The sequence below is a fragment of the Sinocyclocheilus rhinocerous genome, unplaced genomic scaffold (assembly GCF_001515625.1).
Source record: "Sinocyclocheilus rhinocerous isolate Xijiao unplaced genomic scaffold, SAMN03320098_v1.1 scaffold85, whole genome shotgun sequence".
NCBI lineage: Eukaryota > Metazoa > Chordata > Actinopteri > Cypriniformes > Cyprinidae > Sinocyclocheilus > Sinocyclocheilus rhinocerous.
In genome coordinates, this window is record NW_015649998.1 from 1605273 (window position 1) to 1618770 (window position 13498).

Below are 13498 nucleotides of genomic sequence, written 5' to 3' on the forward strand. Positions count from 1 at the left end.
GAGTACATAACCCAGTGGGACACCTACCATCCTTTTAGATCCGGCCTAGAATACTAGTCTAATTGAAGGCTACCTGACGTACTCAATTTAATTTCATGAACAATATGAAGAAAATTTAAATTTTTAAATTTTTGACATTTCAAAAATAATTTTTTATACTTTTATTAAGCAAGGTTGCATTAAATGGCCCAAAAGGGACAGTAAAAAACAAATGTGTGTGTCTATATGTGTATGTGTGTGTGTCTATATATATGTGTGTGTGTGTGTGTGTGTGTGTGTGTGTGTGTTTTAAAGTACTTCTGATAAACAAGTGCAGTCTTGGTGAGCATAAGAGACTTTCAAACACATTAAAAATTTTACTGAGACCACCCTTTTAAATAATAATATGTGTGCAATAATATATGGCATATTTATATGTAACTGTGGCATATTTCCCATAGGACAGAAAGATAAACAAACAACTATTGAAATACATATTTTTTTAAATAATACATGTGATGTGATCAGCTGATTTCATTGAGAGTGGTTATCATTAAAGAATTCCTGCAGGAGAGAGCAGTCATGAGAGCAGAAGCAGATCACATCTCATGCATGACTAACAATTAATCACGTGATGGCTGATCTAAAACTGTACTGTCTAATCCGAAGAGTGTCACAACCACAAGCTTGAGATTAAGACCCCCATTGTTATAGTCCACAGTACCATCACACATGCACATTTTTTCTCTCACAAAGACACACATTTGATGTTACTAATGTGGAGTCACATTAGTAACATCAAATGTGTGTCTTTGTGAGAGAAAAAATGTGCGTACACGTGAGCACCAATTCTCTTTAGAGTCGATTAGCAGCTGTTTCACACAGAAAAGCTCTCACTAAGGGTTCTGGAGACCTTATCTGCCAAATGTGTTCTGCTTAATGTCAGCCATAATAGTGGAAGTACAATGGAAGCACATTTTGCATTAAGATTTCTCATTTTAATTTAGTTTAACTTGATGTACTAAAATAAAAAAAAGATAAAACTTCCAAAACCAAAAACACAAACAACAACTAAAACTAAAATTAAAATGGGGGAAGATTCAAAATATTAATCTCAATGATATTAAATTAACGCTGAAGGTACCTTTCTATAAAAAAAAACAAACAAACAAGCAAATAAAAAAAAAAAAATTTAACTACTAGAAAATGGCAAATAAAGAATGCTGGTGTGATTTGCGTTTTAAGTTTTTATTAAATTTATGAAGGTGCTATATCTTAAATTGTTAAATATTGTATTTATAAATTAGTTATCATAATTGTATCCTATTTTTACATGCAACTTAGCTAGATTTACTGTAAATGTAAAAATAATAAAAAATAATAATTTAATTCATAAAGAATTGGCCATCAATACAGATGCTGCAACTCAAAGAAAGTTGTGAGTTTTCCACTTGTAATTCCGACTTGTAATTATTAACTTGAACAACAAGTAAGCTAATCAAAGTAATAACTAATAAGTATTAATTATGAATTATAATATGAATATGAATTATAATATGAGTGGGATTCGATGTTGTTTTGGACTCCACTGACTTTCATTTTATGGACAAAAACATTCCTAAAAGAAGAATGTCAGTAATGCAAGTTTGGAGCACAATGAGAATTAGTATATGATGATGGATGAATTTTGAATTTTAATTTTGGGGTGAAATATCCCTTTAACAGAATTGATCCTTGATGAACTATTTGACTGTCCTACCTATCATCTTGATGGACGTCAGTGTAGATTATGCAGTGTCCCGAGGGCACGGCTGCAGCCTGCAGTAATTTCTGTGTCTCTCTCTTCCCAGAGAATCCCTCCAGCAGACGAAGCTCATCAAAGTTCCCAGCCACAGTGTCAGACTTTCTGCAGCCTACCCTGCTGGAGTGACCCTGGCCTCCGGTTTGAGACATCTCCACCTCAATATTACTCTTATTCTCCAGGTACATCTTCACTCAGGCACACTGGACCGCAACTGGAGGAAAAGGGGAACACTGAGGTCAAATGATCTTTTAATGCGGCATAGGTTTCATATTTATGGTAATTAGCATCAGATGAGTTCTTTTGAGACTTTCATTTCTAGTTTAAAAGGACTTCTGTAAGCCATGTACAGAACAATGATGTATAGACAGAAATAATTAGAAATACAGAACTGCATTGCGTATGATATTTTTCCATATTAAGGATGCACCTGCCCTCTCCATGTATATAGCAAATACAGTCAAATAACATTCATATTTTTTCCATCAAGACTCATTATAATTACCAAGACACTTTAGATATATAGAATAATAAGTATTAATGCCACAAACACTACTGTAAGCCTTCTTAACGTGTATGGTCACATATTATAGCCACATTCCCTTTGCTATTTCAAAGTCTCAGGCATTTAAAGAGTTAACGTCTCAATCTGTGATTGACAGCTAGACTGTAAGGTTCCAGTCTGAGAGTCACAGACACAGAAGCATTCTAATTAAGAACTTACTTCACCCTTTTGACCCTGGCGTTACTTTTCTACACACCCTCCTTCACACAGAGACCTACATCTTCACACATAGACCTCTATAAACTCACAGCTGTAGACAGAGTCTAACTTTAATGGTAAAACAAGAGTTTTTGTGTGTGTGTGGAGGGGGGGTTGGGGGGGGGGGTAAGTAGGCTGTGTTTTTGAGCAGAAGAACATTGTGGAAAATGGTTTACTAATTTTAATGACCATAATTTTTAGAGTTGCATTTATTTACATATGCACAGCTTTAGAAACAAAAATCCTTTATTTCATAAATATATTTGTATAGTTTACTATTGCAAAGATATTTTAAACCCCACCCCTGCTCCAGTGATAGTTAAATAAAACTAAAATTAATTCATTCTTTTAAAAAATCATTAAGTGAAATAAAGCTAAAATAAAATATAAATATAAATATTAGATGTAAAACATTCTAAAAATTAGAAATGTTGCATTGACAAGTAAAATACAATACGTTTAAGTAGAAGTACTCAAACTACTTAAAATAAATTAAGGCTAAATAAATATTAAAATAAACAGAAACTAATAAAAGATAAAAACACATGAAATTACTAAAACTTAAAATGAAAACTGAAAAAAAAAAAATCAAAGCTAATTTGAAATCTATTATACTACATAACTAATACTAAAACAACACTGCCCTACCCTAAATCTAAAACACAGAAATAGAGAGAGATCAGTGGTTACAATATTAATAACACTACAGTACATAATAGAACTATTACATAGATATTTTAAGCCATTATAAAGTCAAAATAGTTAAAGGTGTTAAATGTTATGGCATTAAACATATAGAATTAAAAACAATAAAATCAGCTTACTAATTCCATGAATTCAATTATCTATTCAATATTGAAATCCCTAACCCTAAGACTGAGCAATGGAAATAGCTTTACTCATTCTATTAAGGAGGTTTTATTAAACAGCTCCCCCTAGTGGAAATTGTGCAGCACAACAACAAAAAACCCACCTCCCATTTTTCTAGCAGACTGCCTCATAATAGAAAGAAACTTATTTTCACATAACAGAGTATGACATCCCTTCACTGACAGCCTATGAGATTTTAAGGCTATTTCTGCCTATATTCTTCCTTTTGAATTGTTTGTATATAAATGAGAGACCCATTATGTCCTTGAGACCACCACCTATTGTTTGTAGCCCTTAATAACCATATGAGTGAGAAAAAACAACAACAAAAAACACCAGAAGTGGCATGGCGAATCAATGAGAAGCCAAACAATAATGCTTCAGGAATCATAAACCACTTTCTAGAGTGTCCAGGGTAATTGGATTAGGACTAGAGGTCACTCTTTTCTCAAACTGTGCTACAGTTCAGACAGAGGAAAGTCATTGTGTTGAAAGCTCAAGGTCTGCCTGAATAGACGCTTGGACTTATCAGTGACCTGTGACCAATGACTAGTGACGGGAGCTTGTTTGATTTCCATTCCTCACTGTTGCCGAATCAAACAAGCTCTATTGTGTCAGTGGTCACTGTCAGTGTGTTAACACAGTCTGCAGAAACATGTAATATGTTGTAGCAAGAGTGAGTGTCATACTGTAAATGAAACACAACAGGAATATTTCTCTTTCTACCCCTGTTCAAATTAGCCCTGACTCCTGCTCAAATATGGATGGTGGGCCGAACTGTACCGTCTCAGGGTGGGACTAATTTTACTAGTACTTTAGTCATTCTGCAAATATTTGCAGTTTAGAGAGAAAGATGGGGGTGGTCAAACATAAAAAAATAATATTCAATTATTTATTAACTATAATAAATATATGTATGTGTATATATATACTGTATGTGTGTGTGTGTGTACATAAAACTGTACTTCAAAGCAAAAGCTAAAGGCTTTACCCTTTACCTCTGAATCAGAGAAATAATAATCCGTAAAGAATCTTAACACACACAAAGCTGTCACACACTCTCCAGACATTACTGTACATTCCTCTTTGCCCCCTCTCTCCTCTCCTCTCCTCCAGTGTGGGAAGAAAAATTAATCCATTGAAAAATGCATTTAGTAATGCTGTTCAAGTCAAAAATTGCAGAGATTTTTGTTTGTTTTTGTTTTCTTTCGTTTTTGTGAATATAAAAGGCAAAGTGCATCCCACATTCACATAAAACATAATATTAAATAGACATGGTCGCATTCAAAGTCAACTACTTTATATGCAAATTATAATTGAATTGACTTCACTGTTGCAGTTTAGTATCCAAGAAAATAATTTTTTTGTCCCTTTTTTTCTCTGTTCAGACAGATTTTTTGTTTTTTAAATTGTATTAAAAACAGAGAAATATTTTAATTTAACTTCTACTCTTCTTTTTTTTAAACTAAACTCCTTACCTGCCAATTCAGAGAATGAAACGGTGAACTGGGCAAGATGATGATGACAACGATGATGATAATGATGATATTATAACATTAAAACAAAAATTAAAAAGTCAAAAAAGAAATCCAGCGGGTCCGAACAGGTTTGGCTGGCTCACGAGTGCCGCACACAGGCTGCGAAGAGGAGGAAGATGCTCAGTCTTAAATGGAAGTTGTAGACTTCTTCTAGGAGATGAGGGAGTGACTCACAGCAAACTCTGCACACAGACAGAAGAGAGTGAATTAACAGCCCTCCCTCTTTCCTCTTCTCTCAGACCCTCTGATACCTTGTGGAAGTGGACACTCATTAACACTGCTAGTGTTTACGGCCTGCCCAACTTCCCCAAAATTCCTGAAGACACCCACCCCTTTTCAGACCAAAACAGTACACACAATGAAGAAATGATTGTTTCTTGCACACACACTCAAGTATTACTCACTAGCAAATTACTATGTATGACGTTAGAGCTGAAGGAATCTCACTGCCCTACTTTGCATCCATCTTACTGACCAAGACCTGCTTTTACAAAGCGCAGTCAAAGCAAAACAAAAAACGATTGGAGCAATCAAAGAGACTCTTTCATATGTCTTCTCTACAATTCCAGAAGAGATTGCTGAGAGTTGTCACAAACTTTGCTTTGGAAGACTGTAATCAGTCAGATATTTCAATATGAATGTAAATATTTGTCATCAGATAATTCCATATCCAAATTATTTATGCAGTGCTCAACATAAATATTATAGCTCCATTAACTCACTGTATTTTATCAGTTGACTTTAAAGGGGTCATATGATGCTTTTTTAAAGATCATTATTTGGTGTATTTGGTGTAACAGAATATGTTGACATGCTTTAATGGCCCAACACAATTTAAGAGAAACATCTGAGACAAAGTTGACACTCAAAAGAATCAGTCCCTTGAAATACAAAGTGAGCTTTAATGAGCAATAGTTTTTTTTTAAATTACCAGCATTACTAACTCAGTACTTCCACATTTTCTACAATCTGCGTCCACAGAATTTAAAGTCTTCACAGGCATCAATAAAAAAAAGTAATAAATAAAAAAAACAGGTGTCAGCACTAATAAGGAGACATAGCAAGCAGATTATTGGCAGGGGTCGAAGTCACAGGTCAGGTGTCAAATCTATGACATCATCCTATTTATGTTTTAAAGCAGCACTATGTAACTTTTTCTGTGTTCAAAATTTGCTAAATATATATAATGAGCGAGTACATCATATGAATTCATCTTCCAAACCGCGTTTTTGTCTTATTCCGAATCACTACGGTACACTTGTAATCAGTGTTGGGGAAAGTTACTTTTAAAAGTAATGCATTACAATATTGCATTACTCCCTAAAAAAGTAACTAATTACGTTACTTAGTTACTTTTTATGGAAAGTAATGCGTTACGTTACTTTTGAGTTACTTTTTAAAGTATAATATTCTGAGCTTGCATTTGACTGTTTTTATTCATTTTGAGGAACACTGAATCTGTTTTTGTGCAGGTGAGATGAGTAAATGCATGTTCACATTTAGTCTAGAACTGCAGTAACATCATGTTCACACAGCACACACAACACCTCTGCATTTACTCCCGATTTCTCTCAACATGGCAACAAGAGAGCTGTCAGTCAAGACGTGGGAAACAAAGTAACTGGAGTTACTTATTTGAAATAGTAACTCATTAACCGCTAGAGCGCCAAAAGTTACATAGTGCTGCTTTAAAGGAACTAATAAAGCAGAAAGGACATGAATTATCCAAGCTGATTCTGGGTGGGCAACTTTTAACACACATAGTTCTGCGTCGGACACTTTCTTTTCATTTTTAATCACATTTCAGAATAAAATGCATGTGAAAGTGTCATTAAGCAGCCAGATGGAAAGGAGGAGAGAGCTGAGTGATCATGGAGGTGATGTGGTGTATCACACGGGTTGGAAAAAGCGCCGTTGATCGCTGTGGGGAAGAGGAAAGAGTGAGACTTTCATGTGACTTCTAGTAGATTCTGGATTTTGGCCCAGTGCACACAGTACACTCGGGTCTGGGGTTATGGCCAATATAACAACACCGAATTCATGCATAAGCTGGATCATGCTGGATAAAAGTTTTACACAATCATGTTGAGATCATGCTCAAGTGCTGCTGTCATTAAGGCAAATGGGAAACTTCTTCCTCATTTTAACAAGCACTGATGAAGCCACGATACTGATAAGTGGGAACTGATTTCAGAATAAGACTTCAATCAGACAGCTGTTTGAATTAATTTATAATTCCTAAGCACTTCCTGCACATTCCTCAAAGAAAAAAAAAGCCTGGATGTGATGTAGTATCAGCTCAAAGTGATCCGGTGGGAGCCCATTTATACTGGTGTACATCAGAAATGGGAGAGACTGTGAAACCCACTGAAGTGCATAATTGGACTTTGCAAGGTCAAACAGAGTCTTCGGATAATAATGAGGAAAGGAGACAAAGAGGTAAAGATAAGTGTGCGTTATTCAGTATGTGGCTATTGAGATCCTATAAAACATCCAACAGATCCAGCCATCAAAGGATCCCAGCTGTCTTGAGATCTCCTAATCACAAAAAAAGTCCACACTGACCACACACATGCCCTCCTACAGTGATGTCTGCTTATGCAACCCAACCGAATGAATTCAACTCTTCTGACATAACATTTCATTTCCTCAATCGACAGGAAAAGCAAGAAGGGTACAGGAACAGAACTCCTCAATTTTTAAGATTAATTAAAGCCGTATTTCATAACCAAATATACAGTGTGGTCTACTACTGAAAAATATTGTATCAGCCTATATATATATAGAGAGAGAGAGAGAGAGAGAGAGAGAGAGAGAGAGAGAGAGCATGTGTAGGTTGCCTGGAGCCAACCCGACATGAGTAGAGCACCTGACCCATTCCAGCATAATGCGCTCTATGATTTCTGCTCATGAAAGAAAGAAAAAAGCATTAAGACGGTGAAGAATGCTCCTGCTTTCTAAGCCAAATTAAGCCATCATAAAACACTTTCCCCTCCTCTTTTCTCTGTGTCATGCACCCCTAATACCCTTTTATCTCCACGGCCTATGTCACACTTTGACGTAGACAGAGGATAGAGGAGGCGGGTTACGATGTGACCCTTGACCTCTGAGCTTACTACTGTGGCCCATTAACAACAAAGCCTGTGAACCAAAAGTAATATATGCAAAGCTCGATGGCTCAGCCGGTTCACGGATAAACATCACTTGACTATCCTCTGGCTGCACGTGAGAACTGTAAGGGATGGAAGTGCTCACTCTCTACCACATAAGCCAATGCGAGTCGTGCAGGTCATTATGAGGATTTTATTAAACCGTTTAGGTTAGTGTTCGAGAGGAATGTGTCTCAAAGGGTCTGGAAAATCCACACGAGACTAAAGCCAAAGTAGACTGAACCTAAACCGTGTTATCCTGAAACAATGGCAAACTGACTACATATTGGGCATTTCTGTAAATGTATATACAGTATGTATGTTTACTGTAAAATTCAAATTTGTTTGAATTTGAAAATGTAAGATATATACCAGTATTAATACCAGAGGCAAGTAATTTCAGAGCTTACATTTTCAAATTCAAACAACAAATTTGAATTTTACAATAAACTGTTGCCACTCTTTTCTATCAGACAGTGAATATGGATTTTTATACAATATAGGCTATCATATTAAATATCGGGCATAATCATAATCGGGCAGAATCTATCTATCTATCTCAGATATATCGATCAATATTTTGACCGATATATTGGAAACTATACTGCTATCGGCTAGTATTTTTTTTTATTATTATAAATCTGTATTGAATTTTTCCCAATTCAAACAAGCAATATATACTCTACAAAGACACAAAAATATATAATGATATAAATTCCAAAGAAATGTAGGAAAACAGGTGTTAAAACAAGAAAATAAACCTTACAAGAGAAATATGGTTTAAATTTATTAACAGAAATTAACATTTATATATAACATGGGAATGAGACCTCTCATAAACACATGGCACAATCAAATTATATACATTCCATTAGGAGAACAGTGCAGACACATATAGAAGGAGGAGAGAATACGGTGACCGACGACCTAAAAGCAACCCCTGACCAGGCTTCCACTGACCAAATGAGAAAACAAAATGTGCTGCTCAAAGTTAAAAAGGCTCTTAAAGAAACACTGCTCTTTTCAAATAAAAAGGCAAAGCTACAGTTCATAATACTACCTATTTAACACAAAATCGATCAGGAGTCTGTCAGGAGTCATCTACCACAGTGCTAGGCTAAGCGGTCTGTCCTCTGTAATAAAACGTGAACACAATGTTTAACAAAGATGTGTAGTTTCTCCCGTCTTCCTGGTTCTCTTCACAACAAAGATAAAAAAAAAAAATCTCCATCTTGCTTTTCACCAGCTTAATAGTGCTTTAAAGCTAATTGCACATAATGATATACACCTATTTCTCTTCATTTAGTTGTATTTGTGTCTATGCACATATATTAATAAGTGAGGTTAAAACAGACATCTTCGGTTCAGTTTTCATTTAAACTTCTTTTTGTCAGCTTATTTTCAAGACTTCCTACACTATGTCTGTGTGTGTGTTTGTGAGATGGAGTTTAACCAGGGGTTAAGAGTTCAGTGGCCTGTCAGGTAATCCTGCGTGGAGTCGGAAGCAAAGGAGTCCGCATCCTCATTGTCAGAGTCGTCGCTGCTGTCATCTGCGGCCGGCTCACCGCTCAAAGCAATTCGTGCGTAGTCATCCGTGTCAATGGACTTGCAGAAGTGAATGGCGTATTTTAGTTTCTCCTCCAAGACTAGCTTACAGGAGTAGCGAGGCAGTTTGAGCAGGAAGAAGCAGGTGTAGGACTCTGGGAGGAAGTGGTCCGGGGGGTTGTATTTGTCCAGCACCTGGTCAAATAGGAAAAATATTCTAAAAATGAGCACTAATATTTATTCGTACATATAATTTATCTAACATTCATATACACACACACAAACACACACAGAAGCTCGTTTCTGCCATGGAATAAAAAATATATAATTGCACCTTTTTATCTCACAATTCGGACTGTTTCTCAAAATTGTAATATATAAATATGAAATTGCAAAAATATAAACTCACAAATCTGACAAAAAAAGAATTGTGACTTTTTTCTTAGAATTTAGAGTTTACATGTCATAATTCTGACATTTTTACATCTTGCAATTCAGTTTTTCTTAAAAAAAGGTCATAGTGATCTCACATTTCTGATCTTTTTTCTCAAGATTTTATATCAATTCAGAGTTTATATTGTGCAATTCTGACAATTATGAGAAAAAGTCAGAATTATGCAAGTAAATAAAACAAGTACGGTATAATTATGCAATTTAAAAAAGAAACAAGTAATAAACTTTTGTAAAAATCTAATACAATTTTAAATAAATGCTGTTCTTTTGAACTTTCTACTCAAATAATGTTTTACAGTTTACAGCAAAATTATTTCATTTCTGATAATAACATGAAATGTTTCTTGATCTACAAATCAGCATATTATAATGGTTTCTGAAGGATCATGTGACACTGAAGACTGGAGTAATGAATACTGAAAATTCAGCTTTGCCATCACACAAATTACATTTTAAACTATTTTAAAATAAAAGTTATTTTTAAATTCGTATAATAATTCCCAACATTACTGCTTTACAGTTTTTACTATATTTTTGATCAAATAAATGCAGCCTTGTTGAGAATGGTAGTGTATATATACGTATATATGCGGTTAAGTAGAAGTTACTTTTTGGGGAACGGTCCCTTTAAGTGACACTTTTCAGAGCCACAAGTTACCTGCACCACAAAGTCTCGTCCACGGAAGTCTGCGATGGTCCTGGGGAGGCGCGTGCGACCCCAGACGAACCTGAGGAAGAGCGAGCGTTCTGTGTTGGAGAAAGACTCCATCACCTCCCAGAACCACTGGATGAGTGGAGCAGTTGGTTCCACCCCCTTATATGTGGCCACTGATTTGAGCAGGTGCAGGGGGATGTCCGGACTGCCACACACCTAAACAACACAAACAAGTGATGTGGAGTCAAATAAGAATTCATGATGACATATGCTCAGTCTGCGTTTATGACACACTCACCATGGTCTCCAGCTCATAGCCAGTAAAGAGAGAGAGCAGAGGCACCGGTACCACACGTGCCATACCTTCCCTTACTGCAGACACCTGCTCATCGAACTCATGCAGTCTGGAGAAACAAAACAACAACATATCCATTTTATTCATCAATTCATTTTATTCACTTTTTATTCCCGAAAATTGGTTGGTAACATTTTTTCAGCATATTATCCACACCTGTAATTTATTGCTAGCCGCACATATTCGCTGCGGTTTTCTAGGCTGATGTGGGAATGTTTGGAGCTGAGCTGGACTTCCTGTCCACAGGCACTGGGCACAGTGAAGGGCAGAGGCATAGCTTCAAACTCCTCTGCAGAAGCCTCATTATCTCTGATATACATCAGACCGGGAATAAAGTCCTTGTCCACCTAATACACACAAAAAAGGGGCAGATGTAAAATACTGTGAAAAGTAAGCAAGCAAATATTTAATGTCGTTTCAAAATATTTATTTCAAATAAATGCTGTTCTTTTCAACTTTATAACCAAAAAATCCTAAAAAAAAAAAAAAGTGCAAATTTCCACAAAATATTAAGCAGCACAACTTTTTTCAGCATTGATATACCAACAAATGTTCCTTGAGCACCACATCATATTAGAATGATTTCTGAATTATCATGTGACACTGAAGACTGAAGTAATGGCTTCTAAAAATCAAGCTTTGCCATCACAGAAATAAATTACATTTTAAAGTATTGTTATTTTAAATTGTAGTAGCATTTCCCAATATTTCTGGTTTTACTGATTTTTTTTTTCATAAAATAAACAGCACTGGTGAGCATACAAGACTTCATTCAAAAACATAAATAAATAAAACATAAATAAGTAAGTAAGTATCACTAAAGTAAGTAAGTATCACTAGTATTTTGAACGACTTGAGCATATTTAAATAAAAGTTTGCCACTTTCAGATTCAGGCACCAGCAAATCTTCAAATTGCAGTTGGATGATCTGAGTGATCTAGCAGGAGTATATTTTGTGGAGGAGACTGTCTCCATGACCTAGATTCATTCAACAAAAATGACTGAAGATAGTCTATACCTGTGCAAATGACTATAGAAAAGGAATGAAAAGAACGTGTGGGTGTTTTTGAGTGCATCACGGTCAGTGTCTCACTGTTGTCTTGTGCTCGGTAATCCTTCTCTTTAACCTTTCTAATATCTCCAGGCAAAAGCAACAAACAACAGCTGCTCTGTGAGCAAGAGACGTCCTGCGCTGAGAAACGCCATCACTGCAGACGTCTCAGCAACACATGATCTCAGCGTGAATGCAGGAGACGCATACGCTCACATTCATTTTTACACATCACGCGTGCATGTGCACACACTTTACTGTGCATCTCAAACATCAAACATCTCAGAGATAAATAAATAAATGATATCTGAAAATGATATCTGAACAACTGCTGAGAAATGTCTTACTGCAGCACAAACATACCACATAGATTTAGAGAAAGCTGCTTACAGTACATATGCATTAGAGGCGGTAGGTTTATGGCTGTCATCTATGTCAGCTGACCGCCATAAAGACAAATGTACAGAATGCATGTACTCTGGTATGTACTCTCATTCCTTTCTTTTACATAACAAATTCAAAGGGCTTGCCATAAGCTCCAACAACAGACAGACTTACCATGTCGTGTAATCAATGTAATGCTGGGGGGTATTCCAGAAAGCAGGGATAACTCTTGGTTGATTAATCTAAACCTTATTACTCATGGTTATCGGTTACAAAATGTGGCTGGAAGTTCGTTCTGTCACTAAAAATATAAGTTAAAAAAGAAAGACTGATCAGTCTTGTCTTTTAGTTCAATCAATCCTTCTTTTTAAATGTATTTTTTAGCAGTTTTGTTTTTTTTCTTTGTTTCGTTTTGATTTTTGGTTTGTTTTAGATTTTTTTGCATTGGTTTCATGTTTTGGTTTAAGCATTTTTGTTTTGGTTTGTTTTTTGTGTTTCGTTTTGGTTTTGTGAAACAATGAAATCAAATCAAATCAACCAAATAAAAAAACGCACACACACACACCCACAGACAAAATAAATAGATAAATAAAATCGAAACAAATCTAAACACAGAAAATTAAATAAAGACTGATTGAAATTTAAACATTTTGATTCCACATTTGTTTTAAAGTAAGATGTGTCACATATGAATTTTAATTATTATATAACTATATACTGTAACAATGTACATTTTTGCAATGAAAGTTAAGTCCAGGTATGTAGTACCATGTGTCATCATGAGTAATGCTTTCTGAAATACCCCCTGAAGTGTTAATTGAAAACAAAACACCTAAAAAGCAGCAAAACAGAAACAAAAAACAATAACAAACAAACAAACATGTGAATACAACTGAACATTTTTCTTTAACATTTAGTTTTGTGAAAGTTTTCGTTTGTGATAAAAATCTTGGAT

General features: G+C 35.4%; 2 protein-coding genes across 2 annotated transcripts in view; both read right to left on the bottom strand.

The window, feature by feature from the left end:
• Positions 1-5093, bottom strand: part of LOC107711007 (P protein-like) — a 71837-nt gene extending 66744 nt beyond the window's left edge. The window contains exons 1-2 of the mRNA XM_016515907.1: positions 4892-5093; positions 1739-1994 (exon numbers count right to left, since the gene is read on the bottom strand). Coding sequence (XP_016371393.1) covers positions 1739-1968 — 230 coding nt within the window. The 5' untranslated portion in view covers positions 1969-1994; positions 4892-5093. The remainder of the gene's footprint in view (positions 1-1738; positions 1995-4891) is intronic.
• Positions 5094-9090: 3997 nt separating this feature from the next.
• The window catches only part of LOC107711008 (E3 ubiquitin-protein ligase HERC2-like), a 60890-nt gene continuing 56482 nt past the window's right edge, over positions 9091-13498 (bottom strand). Inside the window, exons 88-91 of the mRNA XM_016515909.1 lie at positions 11265-11455; positions 11052-11157; positions 10757-10969; positions 9091-9840 (exon numbers count right to left, since the gene is read on the bottom strand). Of these exons, the coding sequence (XP_016371395.1) occupies positions 9568-9840; positions 10757-10969; positions 11052-11157; positions 11265-11455 (783 nt within the window). The 3' untranslated portion in view covers positions 9091-9567. The remainder of the gene's footprint in view (positions 9841-10756; positions 10970-11051; positions 11158-11264; positions 11456-13498) is intronic.